The sequence below is a fragment of the Babylonia areolata genome, chromosome 26 (genome assembly GCF_041734735.1).
Source record: "Babylonia areolata isolate BAREFJ2019XMU chromosome 26, ASM4173473v1, whole genome shotgun sequence".
In the NCBI taxonomy this organism is placed as follows: domain Eukaryota; kingdom Metazoa; phylum Mollusca; class Gastropoda; order Neogastropoda; family Buccinidae; genus Babylonia; species Babylonia areolata.
The window spans coordinates 32,756,799-32,784,022 of NC_134901.1; the positions used below are offsets into that span (position 1 = coordinate 32,756,799).

At 41.4% G+C, this 27,224-nt stretch overlaps 1 protein-coding gene across 1 annotated transcript in view; it reads left to right on the forward strand.

Moving 5' to 3' along the window:
• The first annotated feature begins 4,451 nt into the window (after positions 1-4,451).
• Positions 4,452-27,224, forward strand: part of LOC143300378 (neurexin-1-like) — a 30,642-nt gene continuing 7,869 nt past the window's right edge. Inside the window, exons 1-4 of the mRNA XM_076613995.1 lie at positions 4,452-4,660; positions 5,589-5,676; positions 12,210-12,292; positions 24,541-24,739. Coding sequence (XP_076470110.1) covers positions 5,593-5,676; positions 12,210-12,292; positions 24,541-24,739 — 366 coding nt within the window. The 5' untranslated portion in view covers positions 4,452-4,660; positions 5,589-5,592. The remainder of the gene's footprint in view (positions 4,661-5,588; positions 5,677-12,209; positions 12,293-24,540; positions 24,740-27,224) is intronic.

Genomic DNA, 27,224 nt, shown 5'->3' on the forward strand with positions numbered 1-27,224 from the left:
AGAGTTAGACCAGAAACAAAACCACCATGGATAACAAAAGAAATTGACATTAAAATACATTATAGAGATCATTTGAATTTGTATGAATCAAATGAACAATATATATATATAAATTAAAAAAACAAAGAAATAAAGTAAACGCCATGAAACGTAAATCGAAATATAACTATTTTCAGAAACTGTTAATCAATACAAAAGAATCTCGTCTAATTTGGAAAGCCATTAAAAAATAATAAACATGTGGCAAAATGACATCAAAGCATCACTGATGTATCAGCAGACAGTTAAATAATCATTCTGCAACCATTGCTGAAAAAATAATACCAAGCGATAGAACCAGTGAAAATAACCTCATGTATTCTAAAACAGTATACTGACTCAAAGAAAATTCATTTTCCATTTAGTCTTCAACCGATGACTGTCTTGGATGTATGCCAAGGCCTACCACAACTAAAACAATCTGGCACACGTGATTTGGACAGGTTAGATGGACGGATATTAAAGCTTTCTTCCCCTGTTATTGTAGATACTCAAACATATCTTTATAATTTGTGTATTGATAAGAAATGTTTTCATTCAGGGCACTACCAGTTGTTCACGACGCTCTTTTTTTTCTTATGTGACACGCGGAATAAAAGGCCTCCTTGCATCGTGTAAGATGCCTTTCCCTCCCGTCCTGTGTCAGCATCGGACGTTGATGCCTGTCTGAGAAGCTGAAGGGTGGGGTCTTTGGCCTGAAGACGCCGGACGGTCTCCCTGTCAGTGTGAAGAATCACCCCGTCTGTCACCGGCCTCTGAGTAGGATGTCAGAAGTGTGATATGTCCATTTTTCATAAAGGATTTTTCACTCGGTGTTTTCCACAAACAAAAAAAAACCCCAACACCAACAAAACACCATGAGGCCCTCCCTTCCAGGCAAGGGGAATGTTTCTGTCCGTGCGTGATCGCGCGCGCACGTGTGTGTGTGTGTGTGTGTGCGTGGTTTAACATGAAAATATCGTGAGGGCCATCGGGTTTTCGTCGTTGAAAAGAGTTCATGAAAAACGCAACACACAGTGGGCAATATGCACGTGACCAATAGCTGCCACATCGCTGGCTGAATACAGGAAGAATGCTCAAATAGGGGCACAGTGTGTGTGTGTGTGTGTGTGTGCCCACGCATGACATTATTTATGACGTATTGCGTGTGTTGCAAAAAAGAGGTCACACATGGCTGGTAAATATATGTGTCACAAAAGTCAGCAAAAATGTGGAACGCGTCCAGGTCACAAACGATTACTGCGAGGTCACCAAAACACAAACAATACACACTGCAACCACAAGGAAAAACAAAGTGCACCTATCACCCATGACTGACCCTGATCGACGGATGCCTACTACTATTACTACATATATGTGCGTGTAGGCACACATTAAAACACGTACACTGACCCTGCACTGGATAAACACATCGATATCCAACAACATCTTGCCCATAGATAGATAAAGGATAAAAAATTACATTGATATAACAGAATGAATGAGAATAAATGTATAAACAGACAAATGAATAAACAGATAAAATAATAGATTAATAAATCAGTTAATATTTAATCAATCAATCAATCAATTAACCAATCCATGATTCAGTCACTAAATAAGTGTATGAAATAATAAATTGATAGATAGACATAATGATTAAGAATATCTATATCAATGATTTTAACAGTGGGTCTGCCACAGTTGTGTCGACACAGTCATGAGGTTTCAAGTGCTTGTGTCATAAGGTAGGCCAGATCCTAAAAACGTTCCCAGGCGCAGCATGAAATACATGTGTGGCATATACTCGTAATGATGAAACAAATACCGACATTTATGTCATATATCAGCAAATGAGACATATCACCACAATTGTCTACTCAGTATTATCTGGCTGTCCGATCGACAAGAAACACACTGCACAGAAGACACAGTGAAAACATTGCTCTCCCGTTGACTCTTAGACATCCAGTGCAAATTCGTATTGATTTTTTTAAAAATAATGATGAAAAATAAATAGATGAATAAGGAAGTAAATGAATAAGGAGATAAACAACAAAATCAACAATAATATAAAGATGTAGTGAAATAAATAAACCAGTAAATGGCTAAAATACTACAAGTGCTACATCTGATGTTGAAATATTATTTCGTATTTTTTGTTATCATAACTGCTTGGTTTTTTGTGTCCTTTACTTAACGTTTCGTCACAAAGTTAACAGTTTCATTAAGCATGAACAGGATCACAATGCCACCTCTATGTATTAACATAGCAAATGTTTTGTCATAAAAGAAATTGACAAATATTTTGGCAAATATTGACTGGTAAAGGAGAAAGAAAAAAAGATAACAATAAATGGCATTATTTTGTCACACACTCTCACTCTCTCTTTTGCCCTGGATGGGAAAAGGAAAAATCACATCTATACACATTCATGCATACATATTGGGAGCAGATTGTAAGATTTATATGGGTACAAGTGCCGGAATTTCTTAACTTCTCTGATCTTGTGGGGTGGGGGAGGCTAAACGGGCGTAAGTCCAGATTCATTCTCCATCCACTGGTGGAGGAGGATGTATATGGGCATTGGTCCAGAATAACTCCCCTCCTCTTCTGTGGAATTTGTATTAACGGGGTGGGGGGTTAAAGTGGACATAAGGCCAGATTCACTCCCATCCACACGTAAACAGTGGGTAGGTGGGGAAAGGGGTTGGGGGGCGGGGGGGGGGGGGGGTTCTGGAACAGGTGTGGAATGATTCTAGACTGTTCTAAAACAACTCACCGGGGGATGAATTTCGGCACAAATTTCTTTTGCAGCTTAGTAACCATATGACACAACTTACTCAGCCCTTTCCAGTCAGCATATAGACCTCATCATAGCACTGAAACTGCACTTGTAAAGATCATGAATGATATTTCAACATACCTTCACAATGGTAAAATTTGTGTTCTTACATTGCTTGATACTTCTGCCGCTTTTGATACCATTAACCATGCTATCTTGCTAAACAGACTTAGATACTCCTTTGGCATATCTGGCTCCATACTGTCATGGTGCCACTCCTACGTTAGAAACAGAACAGAAACAGTCTTAGTAAATGGCCATCAATCTTTCCCATCATCAGTTTTATATGGCGGATCTGTACTGGGACCAGTGCTGTTAAATCTTTACCTACAACCACTTTTCGATGTTGTCGAAAACCATTCTGTAAATCATCATGCTTTTGCTGACGATAACCAGCTCTACAAAGAAACGACATTTGCCGATCTTGACTCTTCCACTGGGGCACTTCAACAGTGTATTGCTGACGTTATAAGGCATGGATGAATCAAAACAAACAACAACTAAATGATAGTAAAACTGAAGCTATCATTATTTCGTCAAGCAGACATCTAGAAACAACTCTTTACCTTCCTCTCTCAAAATTGGAGATCCAGATGTAGACTTTTTATCTTCAGTGAAAAATCTGGGTGTGACGTTTGATTCAAACCTTTCAATGAAGAAACACATAAACAACATCTGCAAGGCTGCATACTTTTAGATTCGAAAGATCAGTTCCATCTGACATCTCCTTTCCACTCAAGGAACACAAACTCTGGTGTGCTCTCTTGTCTTGTCCAGACTTGATTATTATAACCCATTGCTCATCAGTTGTTCTCAATACTTAATACGTAAACTCCAGAAAGTTCAAAACGCAGTAGCAAGGTTAATCTTTAGAACCAAAAAGACTGCATTCTCTTCACTGGTTACCAATTTCTGCCCGCGTTCGGTATAAAGTCGCAACTCTTACCTTCAACTCCATTTTGTGTGCAGCCCCTCAGTATTTGAAAGAAGTCATTCAAACCTACACACCACCACGACAACTCAGATCATCTTCCGATTCACGGCGGCTACTCGCTCCCCGTGTTAAAACCCAGTCTTTCGGTGATTCTTCCTTTTCTCATTCAGCTCCATCAGTATGGAACAGTTTACCTCACGATCTTCGCCACACTTCCTCATTTCAATATTTTAAAACCGGTCTGAAAACACGTCTTTTTGAAAACGCCTATACATAGACCTTCTATCCCTTTCCAATGACATTTCAGTTATAATCCATGCAGACTCCTCGCGTGCGTGCGTGCGTGCGTGTGTGTGTGTGGGGGGGGGGGGGGCGGATGGTGACTAAGAAATGTAATAGGCGTAGTCTTTGAATGCTTTGTGCGTGCGTGTGTGTGTGTCTGTGTGGGTGGGTGGGTGGGTGGATGTGTGTGTGTGTGTGTGTGTTTTATGTTTATTGTAAAGCACTTTGAGCTCCCTTTCAGGGAGGAAAGCGCTCAAGTATCCATTATTATTATTATCATGATTATTATTCTAATCTCCCCCTGGGAGTGGCTTCGGAACAGGGAGTGATTTCGGCACATTACGCTGTCGTGTCACTCTGCCACCTCCCCACCACTCACTTTGTCCTGACTGGCGGGTCCAGTCATAAACGACAGTCAGGATCTGTTCACACGTCGGGTTCTTCTGGGGACATTGCATCTGCTCTTACACCCGTGCGCATTTCATTTGCTCCCTTCGCCGCCTCACGTGTTGCTTCGCCGTTCCTCGTCCGTTCCCACGGCAAAAACACGTGCTCTCTGTTGTCTGCCTGATTCATACAGGTAACTGATCCTATTTCAGAGAAGTAGATGTATGATTCTACGTGTTCAAAAATAGACAAAACAACGACAGCAACAAAGCAGTTATAAAGTGATTCAATGAATATCGTGCATGTTATCAAAGCTTTCTCTATAATTAGTAACTGACTTTTTTGCAGACTGGAAAAAGAATGCATCGTTGAAAGTGACGAATCAAGACGAATAGCTGTATTTGATTTGTACACGTTGTATAAGTGTTGTCCACCCAGTTAGCCTACAAATAAACAGAAAATTGGAAAGTTGTGTTTGTTTAATATTTTGGTTTTAAAAAAATCATGGCATTTATATTTTGTTTGAATTAATGGGGAATTTTGCAACATATTCATCGATGAAATTTAGAAATGGTTTTGACAAATCTGGTCTGACTTGACCTAGACTGACATAAAAGCTTTCAAAACGTACAAAAATATCAATAAAAAATGATTATTGTGTTGTGTTCACACACACACACAGACACATGTACATACACATAAACACGCAGGTCCGCACTCGTTGGCTGGAGCTTCCATGTTTCAAGTGAACGTTTTAATTGCTGCTTTTATTTATTTATTTGTTGGTTTGTTGTTTTTTGTTGTTGTTGTTGTTGTTGTTGTTTTTGGTTGTTTTTTTGTTTTGTTTTTTTGCGAAATTTGTAACGATTACATCTGTACTGAACCAAAAACAGCAGATTAAATAATCAAAATCAGCTAACATCCCTCTGTCTCTCTCTTTTTCCCTTTCATGTATTTACTCATTCGTTTAATTATCGTTTTTTCTTTAATCCGATCAGTTACACAACGACTTATAAGCTAATATCTCTGTGCAGACATTTCCGATATGTATTATGTCAGACTCCCTTATCATGTCTTCTTGTAACAACTGTGCGGACTGTGACTGTGGTTGTGCTGTGCAGAACAATGCGGCAAGGTCAGCTGTTGTTGCTACCACTATGCCTCCTGTCTGTAACAACAGCCACCAGTGAGGACATGCCTAGCTGTCTTGTGAGTCGTCAGTGATCGCTTGAGTTGCCTGACTTGTTACTCCTCTTCCTCCTCCTTGAAACAAAATTGTTCTTTCAAGTACAGAACTGTCAATACCAGCAATATAAACAAGCATGATAAATTGCAGCTACTGCTACTATTACTACCACTGTTGCTGCTGCTTCTGCTGCCACGAAGAAGAAGAAGAAGCAGCTGTGAGGAAGTGCTTCACGTCTAGGACTGATGATTGAGAGGACATGGGTTTGAACCCCGTCAGGGGCAGAACTTTTCAGCCCGTTGCCGGGTTCAGCCGTTGTTGGTTGCGTTGTGGGCTCAGATGGGAAGACTGGGACCACATAATCGAGGGTTATCCACTTCAAGGATGTATTATTTGGGAGTGTTGCTCAAATTTCTTGACCAACACGGCAGGTGGCTGTCTCTTTCGGACCTGTTGGTCGCGGAAGTTTATTATTTTTAAAAAGGAGTAGTGAAATAAAACAATGTCTCTCTTTGTTTCAAGTCCATTGAGGCGTCTGGTCCACAGTATCTTTCCGATTTCATTCATCCTTATATTCCCTTACGCCAACTCCGCTCTTCTTCTGACACCCGTATGCTTAGGACCCCCCACCCCCACCCCCCTGCTCGAACCAAAACGTATGGCCAACGCACTTTTTCATACCAAGCCCCCTTTCTTTGGAATCAACTTCCTCAGCCAATCCGTCACCCATCTTCGCTACAATCTTACAAATCCAGTCTGAAGACCCACCTCCTGAATAATTCTCAACAGCTCACCCCTTTGCAGTGTGAACTGAAATGACGATTAGTCAGTGAGTGCGTTTTGATGTTTAGTATCTTGTGTTCAACTTTTCCTTTTTGATATTTACATATGTATTCTATTTGTATACGCCTATGGCTTAATTTCTGGATTAGGTGTAAGTGCTCATAATAATAATAATAATATCACGTATAGTCGAGTCCCAAACATGAATGTACTTCTATAGCACCATCGTTGTGATTCTCATCAACACTGATCAGATGTAGAAAATTTTGTCACTGATGACTTCCTGTCAAAGTCTAAGGTGCTGGCAGATTCATGGTGAGGCTGTCGTTGGGAGGGACGTGCTGGCGATGTTTACTTCACGAGGGACCTTCACTCACACCATGCGCATATCGTCTCGAGTTAAATGGTGGTGTCTTGAGTATGTTAAATCAAAACCAGCACAACTGAACACCAGCAAAGTTACTCGATAGTACAGAGTCTTCTGTTCTGTTTATAGCCTTACATTGATAACCACATGTAGACTGCTGGCACTGGAACTGCTGTACATGAGCCAGGACTATTGGGGAGTCAGGATGGTGTGTATGTAGCTACTGGGAGAGTCAGAATGGCTGTGTATTGGGGAATCAGGATAGATATGCATGAGGGAATCAGGATGGCTGTGTGGGTGGGTGGGGTTGGGGTGGGGGATCAGGATGGCTGTGGGGGTGGGGTGGGGGATCAGGATGGCTGTGTATGCGGGAATCAGGATGGGGTCTATGGGGGAATCAGGATGGGGTGTATGAGGGAATCAGGATCGGGGCGGGGGGGTGGGGGGGGGTATGAAGGAATCAGGATAGGGGTGTATGAGGGAATCAGGATAGGGGTGTATGGGGGAATCAGGATGGGGTGTATGGGGAAATCAGGATAGGTTGTATGAGGGAATCAGGATGGGGGTGTATGAGGGAATCAGAATGGGGGTATATGAGGGAATCAGGTTGGAGGGGGTGTATGAGGGAATCAGGATAGGTTGTATGAGGGAATAAGGATGGGGGTGTATGGGAAATCAGGATGGGGGCGTATGGGGGAATCAGGATGGGATGTATGAGGGAATCAGGATGGGGTGTATGAGGAAATCAGGATGAGGGTATATGAGGGAATCAGGATGGGGGTGTATGAGGGAATCAGGATGGGGTGTATGAGGGAATCAGGTTGGGATGTATGAGGGAATCAGGATGGGTGTATATGAGGGAATCAGGATGGGGGTGTATGAGGGAATCAGGATGGGATGTATGAGGGAATCAGGATGGGGGTATATGAGGGAATCAGGATGGGGGTGTATGAGGGAATCAGGATGGGTGTGTATGTGGGAATCAGGATGGGATGTATGGGGCAATCAGGATGAGGTGTATGAGGGAATCAGAATGGCTGTGTATGAGGGAATCAGAATAGTTGTGTATGAGGGAATCAGAATGGCTGTGTATGAGGAATCAGGATGGCAGTGAATGGGGGAATCAGGATGGCAGTGTATTGGGGAATCAGGATGGGTGGTGTTAAGGTATATCCACTCGAACGGCGTGGAAGATGGTGCAGTAAAACATGAGTGTCAGTGTCAGTTTCAAAGAGGCGTCAAAATGTACGAGGCTGGTCCATATACGTTCACCACGCGTGCATGAGAAAAAGGAAACGAAAGGGAGCAGATGCCTAAACAAACAAACAATCAACAAAGAAAAGCAGTTAATCCTCACATACCTTATTACCACAATGTTCGAACGGTTTACAAAACACACCGAATTAGTCTCTCCCTCCCATCTCACATCCGTAAGTTCTGTGCAGTAGTTATAGTCACATCTCTCTCTATGTCTCTCTCTGTCTGTCTGTCTCTGTCTGTCTGTCTGTCTCTCTCTCCTCTCTCTCTCTCCTAATATCTCCAGATTTGTATTAGTTCGCACGTGTTCCAGGTCAGATATCTGAAGCGATCTGTGTAGGTATGGTCACAAATCAAAGACTGAGCGCAACCTTTCTCGTCGATATAAATTAACGTCCTACTTATGATTTGTAAATTTAATTGAGTCATTTTAAACTATGGCTTTAAAACAACTTCAGGGCAGAAAAACACTGATTTCATAAAATCGGGTCACAATGGGCAAAACCTGATAACATATGTGTAAAGATGGTCGCGTGACAATGTGTTGTGACTTGCATGGTATGTGTGTCTTTTCGATTGGATGATTGATAAACTAGGGACTGTAATAATCGCCAAAAGCCGGTTGGATTTTCATTAGCCAGATACGGCATTTGCCCTGAGTCAATGATGAAAACATGCTTTATATCATTAAAATGTCTTATCTGTTTCAATCCGAACACTGCGGTCGTGTGGTTTTATGTTACTAACCAACATGAGATCACATACAGGTAACAAACTTATGCAATTTATTTGAAGAATAATAATTGGACGTAACACTGACATGAAGCATATGTCAACGAAGGATTTCAGGGCAAAATCAAATCTACAAAACTATAGAAAGACACAATAAACATCATTTGACAATGATTTCATACGTAGATATGGATTTTAAAAATAATTTGGGGTGTTTATGTAAACAGACAATGTTTTGAATTTTGAATGGCGACGTGTTTTTTGTCTCTTCGTTAATCAGTGGTTTGCAGATCAGTGCTGCTGACGCCTGCGTCGTCTGCAACGGTCAGTCACTTAGTTGGTAGGAAGTTGTGCGCTTGGCTACATGTGTATGTAAGAATGTGTATATGTATATATATTTGTGTGTATGTCCGGGGTAAACTTAAACAAATTCATTTTATCTGGAAATAACCTGTCTGTCGGCAGCAGATTTGGCTTTTAAAAAAGCGGGAAATCAGTTATATCCACACATTATATTTACAATGACTATGCACTTCTAGAAAGGTCACAAAAGATTAAGAAGAAGCAAACACAAAAAAAGGAGAAAATAACACAAAAAGTTTCCACGGTGTTTTGATACATACATACATTCTTTCTCATAAAACTCCAGAACTTCTATCTTAATATTCACACACTGATTAATAGCAGACATGTCGTGATTTTAGATTAAACAGAAACTTCTGCGTTATATGGAAGTTACATCGATGCATAGGTGTACATCTGCCAAGAGAAGCAAAATTGTGCCATGTAATGGGACATCAATCTGAATATGATATAGGAAATAATGGGTTGTGTTTTTTTTATAAACAGATCTCAAACATGCAAGGCGTAGAAAGACTGTCTTGTAAAACACTCAGTGTGAAGATCTCACGTTATTTAGAGATCGTTACATCGGCAAAAGTGGGTTCCTTAGTGACTTCCGTTGATGCATTTCATTATCAGCACGCGGATTCCACCAATAGTTCGCGATAGTATATAATTAAAAGGAAGCGAATGATATCGGTAAATTTTATAAATATAATGATTTGTGTAAAGGCATCAGCACTCCAAGGCCACAAACGACCATCTAAATCAACATGTATACTTGCCTTTCGATCACCGTTGAACTTTAATCATAATGAGCATACGCGTCTGAAGGGTTTGAATGAATAAGTGGCTGGCAAAACTGTAGAGAAACATACGCAGTTTTTTTTTAAGATATAGTGCGTTTTCACGGATTTCGAGAATGAGAAGCCTTATTTATCTTATCTATTTGTTTCTTATTCGTTCATGCTGAATAAAATACAGCGGTGTTGAATGTATCGTTAGTTGTAAATGCATGGGATTCTCGGTCTCATAGTAAAATAAAATACTTATGACCTAACCGTTCTTCGAAGAAAAAAGGATACATGAGATAGTTCATTGGCAACAAATTAACACCAAAACAGAAACTGCCAATTAACTCCACGACAGAGGCAATAAAGCATCCAGGCAGGTGGGCAGTAATGCTGTCTTTTACTGAGGCTTGGGAAGAGGGTCTTGGGGCCTGTCTTGTCATTCATGATTCATTCAAATTATGAGCGATCAAGGTATATCGTCTTTAAGACGAAGTTGTCCACATATACATAAAACATTTACATTCTGTTTTTTTCATGTTCCTTGTATTGAGCTGGGACATGGTCAAACTTTTCAGTACGATAGTCTGTGCCCTGTATCTCCGGCACACACATTATACGTACACGTAAATACCAGCACTTTACAGCAATCAGCCTTCTGGTTTGGGTACCAGACAAAGGGCGCTGCCTGTTGCCTGTAAATGTTAAAGTTTAATAGCCAGCTAATATCCATCGCCACAAAACTCTCCCAACTTATTTTCTACTGACTCATCTACTTGTGATAACTTTTAGCCAGGCATGTAGTCGATGTTTGTGTGTCTGTGAGTGTGTGCGTGTGCGTGTTTCTACTTCACATTATTTCCGTGATTTGTTCCTTTTTAACCCGTCTTTTCCTCCACGTTTCTTTTTCTTGTTTATCGATTTCCTTTAGTGTCCTGAGTTTTCTTTTCCTTTTCACCATTCCTCGTTCCATAATCTATTCTCTAACTTCCACTTGCAAGACATTTTCCTGCATTAATTTAATGACTACCTGGCCCCATGACGCTGTGTTCTACACAGACAAAACTGTTGTAAGGAAGGTGGCAGAATGGTTAAGACGCTCGTCTGCCAATACACAGTCCGTGAGGGTATGGGTTCGAATCCCGTTCTCGCCCTTTCTTCCAAGTTTGACTGGAAAATCGAACTGAGCTTCTAGTCGTTCGGTTGTGACGATAAAACGAGATCCTGTGTGCAGCACGCACTTGGCGCACTGGAAAAGAACCCGTGTTGTCCTCTGGCAAAGTTCCGTAGAAGAAATCCACTCGGTACACAAATATATATGCATACGCTCAAGGCCTGACTAAGCGCGTTGTGTTATGCTGCTGGTCAGGCCTATGCTTAGGAGATGTGGTGCAGCGTATATGGATTAGTCCGATCGCAATGACGCTTTCTTGAGAAATTGAAACTGAAAACTGAAACTGCTAAGTGATAGGTGTGTGGATTAGTACGTCACATCATACTGTGGGGATGCAGCAGATCTGCAGGTGACGTGTACAGTCAACACATGGGTCAGCTCAAAGGAGCTGTTCACCCACGATTTCTAGTAATCTGACGCCTTCTCGCACGTGAAAACAACAAAACACCTGTGGTTGAGAAAGCACCATGTGTGGGTCTTTCCCACGCTTTGGGGTGACCCTGCAGCTTATGTAATATGGATTTTAAAACAAAGACAACATTTCATGACTTGCTGTCCTGAGCTGAAATTGTTTCGAAAGAATCTTATTTAGAATAAATACTCGAATGATCCATGCGATTTTAGACAAAGTTTGCCTAATCTGTGTAATACACCTACAGCTAATCTGCTTTCCTTCAACTGGAACTGAAACTCAGTATAACAAAATGTATGTTTCTTAGAATGTTTCATTCATGTGATTGTCTGTGTTTTCCGTTCAAGTTTGATTACCAGTGTGTTCAACTGAGCTTTTTGTTGTTGTTACTGTATTGGTCAGATATTGACTAACCCTAATAAATAATCGTGACATTAAAATCCTCTCTCTCTCTCTCTCTCTCTGTATAATGTATGTACAGACAGATCGCTCTCCATTGCTCTATCCCGTTTCTCTTTCTTTTATTGTGCTTTGATTACTGAATTGTTAAAATCATTTTACCGAAAGTAATTCATTGTATGTTGAATTATCTAAAGTCGAATGAACCAGTGTATGAAGAGATGATAATCAGATTAACCAACCAATGGCCACACCTTTTTGTTTCTTTGTAAAAAGTATTTCTGTCCCTTTGCATTCAGCACACCCTTACGAAGGATTCTGTCACCGAACAGTTCGTGGGCGGTTTCTATGAAGTGACTCCCATCACCCTCCCACTCACAAGGTAAAGTGTGCCGTGTGTGTAAACAAAACCTCACCTAAATCCAATTAATTAAGTAAATCCAACAAACGAACTGACCACGAAATTGTGTGTGAGTGTGTGTGTGTGTGTGTTTAACTCACACATTTTTTTACGAAAACATACTAATCTATATTCCGGTATTAACTCCGAACGACGGAATGCGTGAGCATTCCTACATAAAATGTATTCGGTTTCGAACGACGGAATGGAATAGCATTTTCCAAAAATAAAAATCCATCACGCGCTGTACACGTGATTTTGTGATTAGCCAAGCAGAGTGCGCTATTCTGTGTCACTCCACAACCGAATGGGATGATTGGCCAGCCTGTCATGTGTGGCCCGTCTCACACACATGCTGACAAAGTCACTGACCGGTCGTCGGCTCGCGTGCCAGCCTGTTAGCAAAGCGGGTTCCTCTCAAAATGTTGTGGAGCAAACAAGGAAGCAAGGAAGCAACGGCAACGTTTTAATGTTGCGGAAGTAATTGAGTGCGGTTTGGTCACGCTTCCAGTGTTCACAGTGATGTAATCGTTGATCGTCATGACGGCTAGGCCGCCGCAAAAGACCAGTCACAGCATGAAGACAATAAAAGGGGATGTAGTTGTATATTTGTATTGTATTGGTAATCACAGATACTGAGGTGATACAGGATGTGTTTGTGTTGCTCTGTCTCTCTCTCTCTCTCTCTCATGTGCTGGTACTGACGGCAACTCAGGCCGACTATACACTGAAACAGCACGGGGACACACTGAAACAGCAAGAAGGCATTTTGAAGCACACGGCAAGGGGACACTCTTTGCAAGATAGAAGAAACATACGCTTTACTAAAGAGTAACGTGGAAAATCTCAAGATACAAGGTTGGTAGTTGACAACAAAGCAGCAATCGCCTCGCTGTCCGAAAAACACATACGAGGAACTGAATAAGTCTTGCTGGATATGGAGAACGAAGTGGATCGTCTTGAGTGTTTCTCCAGGCGAAATAATATGAAAGTTTTCGGCATCACCGAAGCAGATGGACCAGAAGATTACGCAACTTGTGCTGACAAGGTACAGCAGACCCTGGGCCGCTATGTGTCAAAAGGCGAACTGGAAAGACAGAGATCTGATTGAACGGGCGCACAGACTGGAAAAGCACAATCCCCAGAACCCCATCATTGCCAAGTTTTTTAGGTGGGGAGACGTGATGTGCCTAGTAACTGATCGTGAAGCCAGTGCTAGCATGCAGAAGGACGGGCTCGGGGTGGCTCAAGACCTGACCAGACGTCAGTCCAGGCAGCTGAGGTTACTCCAGGAAGCTGGCACAGCCACAGCCGTCACGCAGTGCAACAGCCAGCGCGTCAATCACAGATCATGCACGCTCTCCCGTCTCCTGTAACGTCACCGACTCATTCGCGATTCCCAGTTGCAGTTCGGGTATCGAAGAGTACAGGCGGAAAACCAGATCAACGGCAGCCAGTGAACGGGTGTGGATTTGTGTGGTTTGCTGGAAACCTTTTCTTCGGACTCATTTCATTTGAGGATTTATTTTAAAAACTTTGTGGTGTTTCATTCCCCAGCGAGAAAATTGTCCACACGAGGTCGAGGGTCCGGGGGTGTTATCTTGTTTATAAAAAAATATCAGTTTTTGTTAAAGAAGCAAATACAAATATAAAGAATGTTCTAAGTGTACAACTATCAAAAGACTTGTTTGTAACTGATAAAGACATTGTTTTCATTTGTATGTACAATCTTCCTATTAAGTGTTTATTGCAGAGACAAAGACTATGACTGCACTTTGTTAATGTTGGAACAGTTTATTATGTCGTTCTATAAAAATTAAGATGATGTGCATTTCATTATTGCTGGTGATTTAAATGCACGCATCGGAGACTGGTCGTTGATACTTGATGATCAGAATGACTTACACATTGCCAGTGATGAAAGTTGCCATGTCAGAAACTGTTTAGATGATGTTGTAATTGGTTTTGGTACGTTTTTCGTAGAACATTGTGCATGGTACCTTTCAGTGTACTCCATTGTGTTAATGGAGATAAAAAGGGAAGGTTTACTTTCTTGACTGAGAATGGATATAATACAATTAATCATTTTTTATGTTCTGTTGACTTAGTTACTAAGATGAAAAGTTTAATTGTAACTGACAGAGTGGAATCACAGCATATGCCTACTGAAGCAATTATGACTAGCAACTATGACAAACCTGACTGCAGTCAATCAAGGCAAAAGAGGGGAAAAGGCGCAGAAAATAAACTGGGATCCTTCTGAAGCAGATTTATTTATTAGCGAAATGTCTACACCTAGTATTCAGTCAGTTCTTGATGATGCTTGTAATGATATTTATGTTGAGGTTGAGGTTGAGGTTGGTCTTTCAAAGTTTGTTAACAATTTACTCCAAGCAGCTGACAGCATGCGTAGAACGAAAGCATTATGATGGCAGCAGACGAACCGCAAGTGTCAACAAATGGTTTGACATGGAATGCAGAGAGTACGAACGTGTCGTCCTTTCACCCACTGGTGAGAGAAAAGTAACGATATCGCATATCGTGAACACAGAGTTCATCACAATTACTTCCAGAAGAAAAAAACGAAAAACTTTAATAATACCTCGCGCGATACTTTACTAAAGAACAGAAATAACTGCCAGTTACAGTAAAATCAGTTAAACGTAAAAAGTAAAAAACAACCTGACATTCCAATTGACACTTGGAAAAAATATTTCCAGCAGAATAACTTGAACAATGTTGATGACCGTGTCCAACAGCTGGCAGAAAATAAAAATGACGAAGTAATATTCCCAGCAGATAATGAAGATGATGTAGCAGTTCAGGGTCTTGATGCTGAGATAAGTCTTGATGAAGTTAAAAGTGCGATTCATAGACTGAAATGTGGAAAAGCTGTTGGCCTAGATGATGTAGGGGGCGAATTCATCAAAGCATCAGAAAATATAATTGTTCCCTTTTTAACCAAGTTATTTAACAACATTTTTGACAGTGGTTATTACTTCCCTTCAGACTGGACGCGCTCAGTAATAGTTCCATTGCTGAAAAAAGGTGATGCGAATAATCCAGAGAATTATAGAAGTATTTCTTTACTGAGCATGTAAGCAAAGTATTTACATCAATTCTAAATAAAAGATAATATGACCGGGCTGAAAGTGAAGGGAAAATTGTAGAAGAACAAGCTGGTTTCAGGAAGAAATACTCCACACTTTATCATATTTTTACTCTGTGTAATGTGATACAAAAATGTCTCTATGGCACGAAGAAGAGCAAACTATATATCGCATTCATTGATTACATGAAAGCTTTTGATTCAGTAAATCATGATAGTTTGTGGGCAGTACTTCATTTATTAAAACTCAACAAAAATTATCTGCATGCCCAAAGGAATGTATGACACCGCACAGTCCTGTGTTCGCAGGGGTCCTGTTATATCAGAATTCTTTGACTGCCCGGCTGGAGTAAAACAAGGCTGTTTGTTATCTCCCTTGCTATTTTCAATCTTGATTTCGAAGTTCCTGATGAGGTTAATAAAAAATGGAAAGCATGGTTTTCAGTTCATGCGTGGTTTACGAGAGATATTTCTCTTGTTGTTTGCAGATGACAATGTTTTATTTTCTTCAACTCCAGCTGGATTACAAAATCAACTGAATAGTCTTGAAAAAGCATCAAAAACTCTCGGACTAAAAGTAAATCCGTGTAAAACGAAAATAATGATTTGTAGAAAAGGCGGTCATTTGTCAAAAGCTGAAAAATTGTTTTATAATGGCGATGAAATTGAAATTGTAAACAGTTATGAATACTTTGGTTTCCGCTTGACTACCAAACTATCTTTTGTTTCTGGGTTAGAAGAATATGTGGGCAAAATCAAAAGGCAGGGTGGTCGAAATCATGCGTACAATGTGGAATCTTGGGAGTATGGATAAATTTGTATTCTTTAAACTGTTTGATGCAGAAGTAAAACCCATGTTGCTGTATGCATCAGACTTATGGGGAACTATGCGTTTTAGAACACTAGAATCAGTTTATTTATTTGCATGTAAACGACTTTTTAATGTAAGTCCCAGAACGCAGAACGCAATGGTACACAGCTATACAGGTAGATATCCTCTGTACATTGACAGCTGCATTAGCGCACTACGATACTGGTTTAAACTGCAACAGATGCCCATAACGAGAATTCCAAAACAAGTTTACATTATGAGTGTGAACAAGATGACCAGCTGCCAAAGTGGTTATTTAAGATATTGGGCGTCTACAACAAGGCTCTGTTTAGATGTTTATGGATTTTCTGAAGTTTGGTGGTGTGGGAGACGAGAAATCATCTAAATATGTATGGTGGACTGTTATAAACAAGACTGGTCAGCAAACTATATAGTGGTAATCGTTATAAAACGTACTCTTCCTTTAAATCATTGTTGCAGCCAGAAAATATTAACTTGATCTTACCATTTCCAAATTCAAATCGTCTTTCAAATGAATTCAGAATTGGAGTAAAAGAAGTTAAAGTTAATGAGCGTTAAGGGTATCTTTAATAATAATAATAATAAACCTACATTTTGTGGAGGGTACGAAAACGAAACTAATGTACTGGCAATTTGTCCACAATATGATATTCTGAGTAAGAAATACTTATTCAGTTACCCTGCTTGCTTCAAAATGTCAACTGCATTATGACAATAAATGTAGCAATGTTTATTTTTTATGCGTTAAAACAGAGAGCAGAAAGCGTTCAGTCTTAGATGAAAGACATGTTTCTAAATTACCCATAGTTTGGTTATATCATCAATTTATTCTTTCTACATTTTGTTGTTCCTCCAACTCAAGGTTCGGTTTTCATATGTGTGTGCACAACACGTGCATCCATCGGCGGCCTTACATTGAAACAGTTCTGAGTTCTCTCTCTCTCTCTCACACACACACACACACACACAAACACACGCGCGCACGCACCCACACACAGAAACACACACACACACACATTTTCTGATCGACTGTTGGGATCTGCATGATGCCAGGCAGGTCTGGTCTTGTGGGGTAATTTTGATACGCCTTTTGGCATAATTGTGCTTTCTCTTTTACTGGTTTTTAAGAACTGGCGTAGACACTGCGCTGAAATGGCCCATTTTTCAGTTGGATGGGCTAATAGCAGGGTAATTCGGGGCAAGAAGCCCAGTCGGGGTCAAACGCCCACCCCCAAATTTACGGAGACAATGGTACACAGCGAGCTAGTGACACTTTACCGTTTCCGCTTGACAGCAGGTAAAACACGCCTCAAAACGGGGCCACTCAGAAGTCAGCTATGTTTTCCACATGCATTTGATTTTTTTTTTCACCTTGATTTTTGTAAAACCCATGCTGATGAAATTTCGATGCGAGTGTCTGTTCTTCATTCTAAGTGAAATTCAATGATATTGTTTCGTGAAAGGATTGTGTCAGCTGTCAAACTGGGGCAAAACGATGGAGCAAGACGCCTACCAGTGGGCCTTTTGCCCCTTCACTGGGCCTTTTGCCCCTTCACTGGGCGCTTTGCCCCTTCACTGGGCGCTTTGCCCCCTGTGATTCGGAAAAGATAGTGAAGTCTTTCTCTGTGCTTCTTTCTGACTTCGAGTGTTTTGCTTGACAGATTTTAAAGCAGCATTGCTGTACTTGTGCATTCATGCATACAAAAAAGACATTCAGTTTTTTACAGGCCATAAGACACATGATACAGATGATAGCAACATTAGGGTATTTAATGTCATTTGATATTCAACTACGCACTATACATGTATGCTTTTTTATTGCTTGGAGTAACTTTGCAGTTACGCAGTTACGATCTTTAAGCATTCTGTAATATAAATTCCTAACTTGATAATCCTACCAACCAATGAGTTTGAGCATAACAACTGAAATTTGAAGGGAATCTGAAATAATAGAGGGAAATATATATTTTTACGCAAGGGTGTGTATCTTGGGCAGACAAAAAACAAAGGCATACATCTTTCATTTTGCCTCTGTCACACTGGACAAAGAATGGGTTGACCATTGGTTTCCCAACGCGAGATATGCCGTTCAAAGGTAGTTCAGTGCACGGTAAAAGGCGAAGTGCGTTCATGCATGTGTGCGTGAGTGAGAGAGAGAAGAGGGTGGGGGGCGGGGGGTGGGGGTGGAGGGCGTGCAAATACACTGCCTTCAGAATAATCAACAAATGGCTGCCCATTCCCATAAGCACATGTAGCATCTGGGCCTTCATTATGTTCCAGTCATCAGATCAGGGCCATTCTTCCTCTCCAAAAACTGACATTCAAAAGGCCAGTGGGTATACAAAAAAGCAGAATCAGCAGCCATCATAACATCTCCACCATTCAAAGCAAACATTCTCAAGAAACAGGCAAAGACAACTGTCACAAACTCTTTTAATACAATAGTTGTCTAGGGGTATTGATTTATACAAAAGAGCTTATGCAAAATTGTCCTAACAATTTTAGGGGTGGTTTACTTAACCTGTATTAATTTTACTTATCCGGTACTAGATCTAAATGAAAACGTGTAACAAGACAACATTTATACCAACAACTTTCAAAAAAAGGTGACCACACCAAATTTCAATCTTTAGAACATTTATTGAATCGTTTCCTTTCTTTTAACTCTCCCCTTTTTCCCCAACATTCATAAAACAAATAAAAGTCTAGCGACTCGCGGCCGCGCTCATCATTGCCGACCAGGTAAGTGTTAATGTCCGGGGGGGAAAAATCTAATGACTCATCTTCACGATGCGGCGCACAGTTGTCGGAGTGAAGTACACATGCAGGTCCTCCTCTCCAGTCAGCGAAACAGCCTCCCACGTCGTCCCTGGTTGTCCATAAGTCGCGTCAACACAGTCCGCCCACCAGCCAGTCACGCCTGGTTATCAGATCAGACCGCCGAACAGTCACACAGATCTGCAACCACAGGTGCTTCCCCCATGTAGCCACCTATATTTTTTTTATTTACCCCCCATATGGACTGAACCAACGTCGGCTCAGTCAACAGAAAGTGGGATATCCACAACCTACTAACAAAAATATTTCCAACATAATTCGTACTACCTGAACTCAACTTAAACCACGGTTAAACATGTTTTTCCCAGGCAGACAACTGGGCCACGCTACACCCATTTATCATCATTTCTTTTACTAACTAATATCTTTACTATACTAAACATACTATCAAATATATTATCTCCATTACACCCCTAATCTCACCATTAATAATTACAACCCCATTATACCCAAGTCTTTCACATGTACCCACCATACATTCTCACAACAATTGAAATATCCTTACCAGGCTGTCTGGTGAGATTATCTACAGATCCACTACTGGACTCAGCAGAAATCACGACTTCAACCGTCAGCAACTGAACTGGCTCCAAAACCAGTAACCTGTCGACCCGCACTCCAGCAACCATAACTTGTACTGGGAAACTAACAGTCGACTACATCCTGGATCTAACACTCCAGAAGAAAGAATTTCGACTACATTGATCCTGCAGTCTCCTGACTTGGCCCACTCTAGACCAGTCAACAATAATATGAGATTAGCACTCCGCTTAACTCAAGATCTTCAGGCAATCCCTGGATGGCTTGTACTATAAATATAAATGACGAACTCCCGAACTAAAAAAAAACAACAAAGTCCTGTTCGATAACAAGGCACTTCGCACGACAGCAAAATCACTCCAGTACAGCACAAAACCCACAAGAATCTCCAGCAACAAATCAACATGAAACCAACTTTTACAGCACTAAATCCAACAATAAAAAAGAAACCGATGCCTCTGACTGGCAACACAAGCTTTGGACTCCCGCGATCCAAGGAAGAGAAGTGTCCTTCTGCCTCGAAGTTTAAAACCGGAAGCCCTTCCCGCAAGTCCCCTCACAATGAACTCTCCCAGCAGGGGAGACGGAAACACACAACAAACATGGTTCCACACTACAATTATAGATCCGAATCTACCTGACACCCCTATGTAGAACTCAATTATCAGATCTTCCATCTGACCTTTTCCCAACTTGCCGACATACTCTGACATGTAACACTCTCCTTTCTTAAGTGACAGTATGTATGTGTTTGTATCAGTCTCGCTGTGTCCCTGAGTTGCACACACTCGCCGCCGCGTGCAAAAACACTGACATGTGACAACAACTTACTGAGGCCTTTCATCCCTTCTGAAGCATAGGCCGTCAACAACAGACCTCCACAATCCCATATCCTAGCTGTGTCTTTGCCTCTGTCTGGTTCGAGGTAAGGCCCATCTTCTTGGTGTCTGCCTGGAGGTGTCTTCGTCAAGTGTTTCTCGGTCAGCATATCTTTTTCTTCCTTTAGTCGTTCCATGTCAGGCCCTGTCTGGTAATGCTTTGCGATGCTTTTCGTCGTAGCATTTGCCTGATCAATCCTCAGTTTCTTCTTCCAATTCCTTTCGGCTGACAATCGTGTCTTCTTCCATAGCTCGACATTGCTGATCTTGCGTTGCCAGTGGATCTGGAGGATTCTTCTCAGGAGTTGATGAATATCGGCACTTTGTTAAATGTAGTCTTTTTCATCCTCCATCACCTAGTACCACACAGCAGCACATGCTTCACGTTGGAACTGAAGAACCGAACATTTTTATAGCACTCTGGAGCTCCAGCTGTTCATGAGCTGTATTACGGCTGCTCTGGCTTTGCTTTGACATCTGCATCTGCACCGCCATGCTTGTCGACAGTGCTTCCAAGATAAGTAAATGATTCCACCTCATCCAGTATCTTACCTTCGAGTGTGACTGGCTCAGCACTGGTTGTGTTTGTACTCATGATCTTTGTCTTGCCCCTGTGGATGTTGAGGCCTCCTTGAGGTGATGAGGTGTCCGCTGGTACTGTGGTCTTATCCTGCATCTCTTGCTGGTTATGGGACAGCAGGGAAAGATCATCCGCAAAGTCCAGGTCATCTATCTGCTTCCATATTGTCCATTGGACTCAGATTGTTTCTTCTCTGTTCTATTAATCTTTTCAGACTACAATCAATGACAAGTAGGAAGAAAAAACATAAACTGGCAGTTTTGCCTGACACCTGTCTTGAACTGAGCCTGTCTGGTGAAAGAATGTGGATGACTCATTCGGCAAAGAAAACTTCTTCCAGGAAAAAAAAAGTCACCTAAGCAGCAGAGCAGCAAGATTACGAAGGAATCTGGAAGAAAGAAAAAGAAAACTGGAAGAGGTGAATGAGAAAGAAGAGGATTGGTCCTGTTTAATATGTCGTCAGCCATACAATCCCACCAGTCCTCGTGATGTGTTGGTACAGCACCTTATGTGCCTCCAATGGGTGCATCAACACACCCCTTGATTTGTCCAGTTTGCCAGCCCTAACTGCGATTCAAGAATGAAGGCTGTGTGACAGTGAATAAGTGAGAGAGGGAGACAATGACAATGACAAATGTTTTATTGAGGGTAAAATGGATAAGCTGGAAGCTTCTTTACACCATGCCCTCACACACGCATACACACACATACACACATTGTAATAAATGAAATAAGTATGAATAATAAATGACATAGAACAAACCAAATAGATAATAATAGTCACATAAATGGATGAATCAAAGACTACAATTACGGAAACATGAAAATCATACAAAACATTGCCACATGAAAATCTTCAAACACACACACGTGTGTGCACACACAGGCATCATACACATAATTTCGAACACACAAGTACACAGAGATACACACGCATACTTACACTCGCCGATTTTCCTTGCTTACACACTGTTGGAGAACAATTTATCAAAGTACGTTGGCTTACTAGGATCTCATCATATGCTTTGATTATGCTGGTACTAATTAAGTTTGTTGCATCAGATATTTTTGATACGCTTTTTTGAAAGATGCTATAGTAAATCTATTTCTAAGATACTCGGGGATTTCATTCCACAGTTTACCACCAGAATAAGTGAGAGAGGACATGAAAAGGTTAGTTCTGGGACGAGGGGTAAAAATGGTACTCTTGCTACGAATGATTCTTTCCGGGAATTTCCTATAAAGATAGGGCGGTGCAAAGTTCTTCATAATTTTGAACATAAAAACACCCTTGTTAAAGCGACATTTAAGATGAAAGGGGAGAATATTTAGTTCAACATAGTCATTTGCTTGAATAGAAGATTTAAGGAGAATGAGCTTAAGGGAACGTCTGTATATACTTTCAAGAGGTTTTAAGCAATTTTTACTAGCCCCGTCCCAGCATGTTGATGCATAGTCAATATCAGGTTGGATGTATGCATGAAAAAATAATTTACGGGTATGCTGATTAAGGAAATGCTTAATTCTATTGAGCGGAAATACTTTTTTCGATAACTTCTTGCATAAAGCAGAGATATGATAAGACCAGGAAAGGTTATTGTCAAGTGTAAGACCAAGTAGTCTATAAGAACTAACTTCCAGCAAATCATTATCAAGTACCTTGAGCCCTTTTATTTTAGATTTGATATTTTGTCGTTTTTGTCTGGTTGTGATTAACATAAATTTAGACTTCTGTGGGTGAATTGCCATGTGGTTCATTTCAGTCCAGTTTATAAGTTTATCAATATCGCTCTGCAACTTAGTGCATACTGTACTGGCATTTGCATCTTTTTGATGGAGTGTTGTGTCATCAGCGAAAAGTTCGCAAGAGGATGAAACGTGAAGTGGAAGATCATTTATATAAATTGAAAATAAAATAGGCCCTAAAACTGATCCCTGAGGAATACCATAATTAACTGACATAAGAGGGGACATTTTAGAAGCTTGGATAACCGTTTGTTTCCTATTATCAAGAAAAGAAGATATCAGTTCAACTGAATCAGATGATAAGCCATACATGACTAACTTTTTCGAAAGTAGTTTATGATCTATTGTATCAAAGGCTTTTGCAAAATCAACGAAAACAGACCCAGTAAATAAGTTATCATTAATGTTTAAATGCCATTCCTCAACAAGATTAGTCAGTGCAGTATGACAGGAATATTTTTTTCTAAAGCCACTTTGATTGGGGTGAAATAAATCATATTTGTTGAAATGTGACTGAAGGGTAAGTTTGATATGTTTTTCGAGGGGTTTGGATAATGTGGACAATATTGATATAGGTCTATAGTTAGTAGGGTCAGATGGATCACCATATTTAAAGACAGGTAACACTTTAGCATTTTTAAAAGCCTGTGGATAGGAGCGTTTTTCTATACAGAGGTTATAGATATACGTGATGTGTTCAGAGATGATAGGTGCTGCTATCTTCAAAATCTTACTATCGATACCATCTAAACCTCGGGATGTAGACTGTTTTAATGAGCATAATTCTTTGAAAACATCATGTACACTAATGTATGCTAGCTGAAAGTTAGAAATTATTCTTTTCGTGTTACAAAAACATTTGAGCAGTTGTAAGTCATTGGACTCGGTGATATCAACCCCGACAGTTCTTTCTGCGACAGTGGTAAAGTGAGAGAGAGAGAGAGAGAGAGAGAGCAATGAATAAAGCTTTTAGCATTGCCAGTTTACTAAAGTAGGCCAGTTGCACTCTAAATGCAATGCGATTTATACCTTTTTGATTATCAAGTTTGTTAATAGATCGAGGGGCAAAACGCCCACACCAAGCGCTTTGCCCCTCACGTGAGAGCGTTTTGCCCCGCGTATGGGGCAAGAAGGCCAAAACTTTTTTTTTTTAGTTGATCACCTCTTACGTCTAATCGTTTGTTTCAATTTTCGATTGCTTGGGATATGTTGTAGCGTGGTTGGGCCTCAGTCGTTTACACTTGGTTTCGAAGTGTTTTGGCTTCAGCAAGAAGACAAATCGGCCTTCTCGCTTAAGGGGGGCCTCTTGCCCCGAATTACTATATAAGCAGCATGATTTGATTTGATTTGATTCTCTCTCCCCCTCTCTCTCTCTCTCTCTCACACACACACACACACACACACACACACCTAAAAAGACAGATATTTCACAGCTGTTGTGATGTGTATCTAGAGTGTGTTCTGACCTCGGTAAATAAATCACAGTTCTCGCATTATTTCATACTTACTCTTTTGTGAAGTGAATACTGCTGAATTCAGTAAGAATATGTTTTTTCAAGCTTCAAACAGTGTGACTTACCCATATTCCTGATTCAGTTTCGTTTGCAGCCCCGCCGATCACAGAGTGCCATAACAGAGCTGACACTGAAATAAAGTTCCTGTTCCCTTCACTTGTCACTGCCACAGATACGTCGCCTTTGACTTCCGCACCCGGGTGAGAGATGGAGTGCTGGTGTATGGACGGCAGTGGGGCGGGGAGGACTTTGTGGTCGTGCTGCTGAACGAGGGATATCTCCTCCTGTCCGTCATTTGCGAGCGTGCTCAGGTCGACTTCGTCGTTGCTGAGGCTGGCCCGCTCAATGACGGAAACTGGCATCATGTGGAGGTGTGTGTTGTGCGTGCGTGCGTGCGTGCGTGTGTGTGTGTGTGTTCAGATGTGGGTGTCGAGGGGGTGTTTTGATCAGTCATAGGTTCAATATGTTCCAGGTACATTGTTTCGTTGGACAACCTTTTGACTCACTTGTGTACACAAAGTAAGCCTATGTTACAACCCGGTGTTCAGTTGTCCCCGTGTGTGTCTGTGTCTGTGTTTGTGTTGTGTGTCTGTGTTTGTGTGTATCAACTTTGGCAGAACTTTCTTGATTCTATTACCTATGCATTCAGATCATATCTTATAAACGACGTTTAACAACGAAATAGGCTCCAGTTCTGTAAACATTCTCTTGGTTTATCTTCCTTTGGTAAACATGTAACCATTCCTTCTTTTTGCGTAATTGACAGTTCTCCCTTTTTAAAACCTTCATTCAGTGATCTAACTACAAAGTCCTCTGTGTCTTTCCAGAAACATTTACAGAAGTTTGCAGTCATATCCATCTGTACCTGGACTCGTATCGTTTTACATTCTTCTTGGAGCTTCTGTGGCTTCCTGTTTTGTTATAAGTCCTTCTAGCTGCTCTGATTCAAATTCATCCAGACTGGGCAAACTTTTAACGTAAATGCTAATGTCTGTATTTTACTGCCTGTTCTCTCTATAAGTCTTCTTAATAAAGTCTCGTCGCCTCTAAGATCTCATCTGTTTCCGTCAATATATTACCTTTAGGTGTTACTAATTTCAACATTTGTGGAGTGAGGGCATGAAGGTAACGCGTCCGTCTTGGAAGCGAGAGAATCTCAATGCACTGGTTCGAATCACGGCAAAGTCGCCAGTATTTTCCCTCCCTCCACTAGACCTTGAGTGGTGGTCTGGACCCTAGTCATTCGGATGAGACGATAAACCGAGGTCGCGTGTGCAGCATGCATGCACTTAGCGCACGTAAAAGAACCCACGGCGACAAAAGGGTTGTCCCTGGCAAAATTCTGTATAAAAAATCCACTAAGATATGAAAACAAACAGACTGCAGGCAGAAAAAAATTGTGGTGCTCTCAGTGTAGCGACGCACTCTCTCTTCGGAAAGCAGCCCGATTTTCACACAGAGATATATGTTGTTGCAAAAGAGTAATACAATACAATACAATGTCTTGTCAAGTATTATCAGCCTTCGTTCTGATATTACTGTATTCCCCCACTACCTTATAGGAACATTGATAGAAAAGTGTATATGGGGTAGAAGGCCAGATTTTCTTCATTCTTCTCTGATTGTAGTCAAATGGGTTGACGGGGGGAGGAGGGGGGGGTGCGGGGGGGTCTAAACGGGCGCAGGGCCAGAATTACCCCCCTTTATGTGAACATAACATTTTCGCGGAGAGTGTATAATGGCCAGAAGGCCAAAATTAATTCAGTCCTCTTTTATGATCCTAGTAATAGAAGAAATTGGGGGGCGGGGGGGTCTAAACGGGCTCAAGTTCAGAATCACTCTGCCCTTCCTTTTATGAATTTAATATTGGGAGGATAATGTATGTGGTTATAACGCAAAAAAACGAAAAAACTTCACTCCTCTTCTCTGATCCCAGTAATGGAAAAAACAACAACTGGGGGTTGGGGTGAATTTTGACATATGGCCAACTCCCCTCTCCACCTTATGCGAACTTAGATTGGGAGGAGAGTTTACATATAAAGTATAAGACCTGAGTTACTTCATTCCTCTTCTCTGATCCTCGTGATGTAAAAGAAAAAAATAGGAGTTGGGGGGTGGGGGGGGGGGTCTATACGGACATAAGTCCAGAATCAACCTCCCCCATGTAGGAACTTAATATTGGGAGGACAGTGTATATAGGGTATGGGACCATATTTTCTTCCCTCCTCTTCTAAGATCTTTGTGAAAGAAGAACTGGGGAGGGCACATAGGGCCAGAGTCACACCCCCCTCATGTGAAATTCATGGGGCGGTCTAAAGGGGTATAAGGCCACAATCACCCTCCCCCCTCCCGCCCCCGCCCCTCTCCTCCTTATGTGAAATTCGTGGTGCGGTCGAAACGGGTATAAGGCCAAAATCACTCCTTCCCCTACCCCTCCCCCCTCCTCTCCTCTTTATATGAAATTCGTGGGGCGGTCGAAACGGGTATAAGGCCAGAATCACACACCCCCTCCCCCCTCCCCTCCTTATGTGAAATTCGTGGGGCGGTCGAAACGGGTACAAGGCCAGAATCACCCCTACCCCCCCACCCACCCCGCCCCCTCCTCATGTGAAATTCGTGGTACGGTCGAAACGGGTATAAGGCCAAAATCACTCCTTCCCCTACCCCTCCCCCCTCCTCTCCTCCTTATGTGAAATTCGTGGGGCGGTCGAAACGGGTATAAGGCCAGAATCACCCCCTTTCCCTCCTTATGTGAAATTCGTGGGGCAGTCGAAACGGGTATAAGGCCAGAATCACCCCTACCCCCCCACCCACCCCGCCCCCTCCTCATGTGAAATTCGTGGTATGGTCGAAACG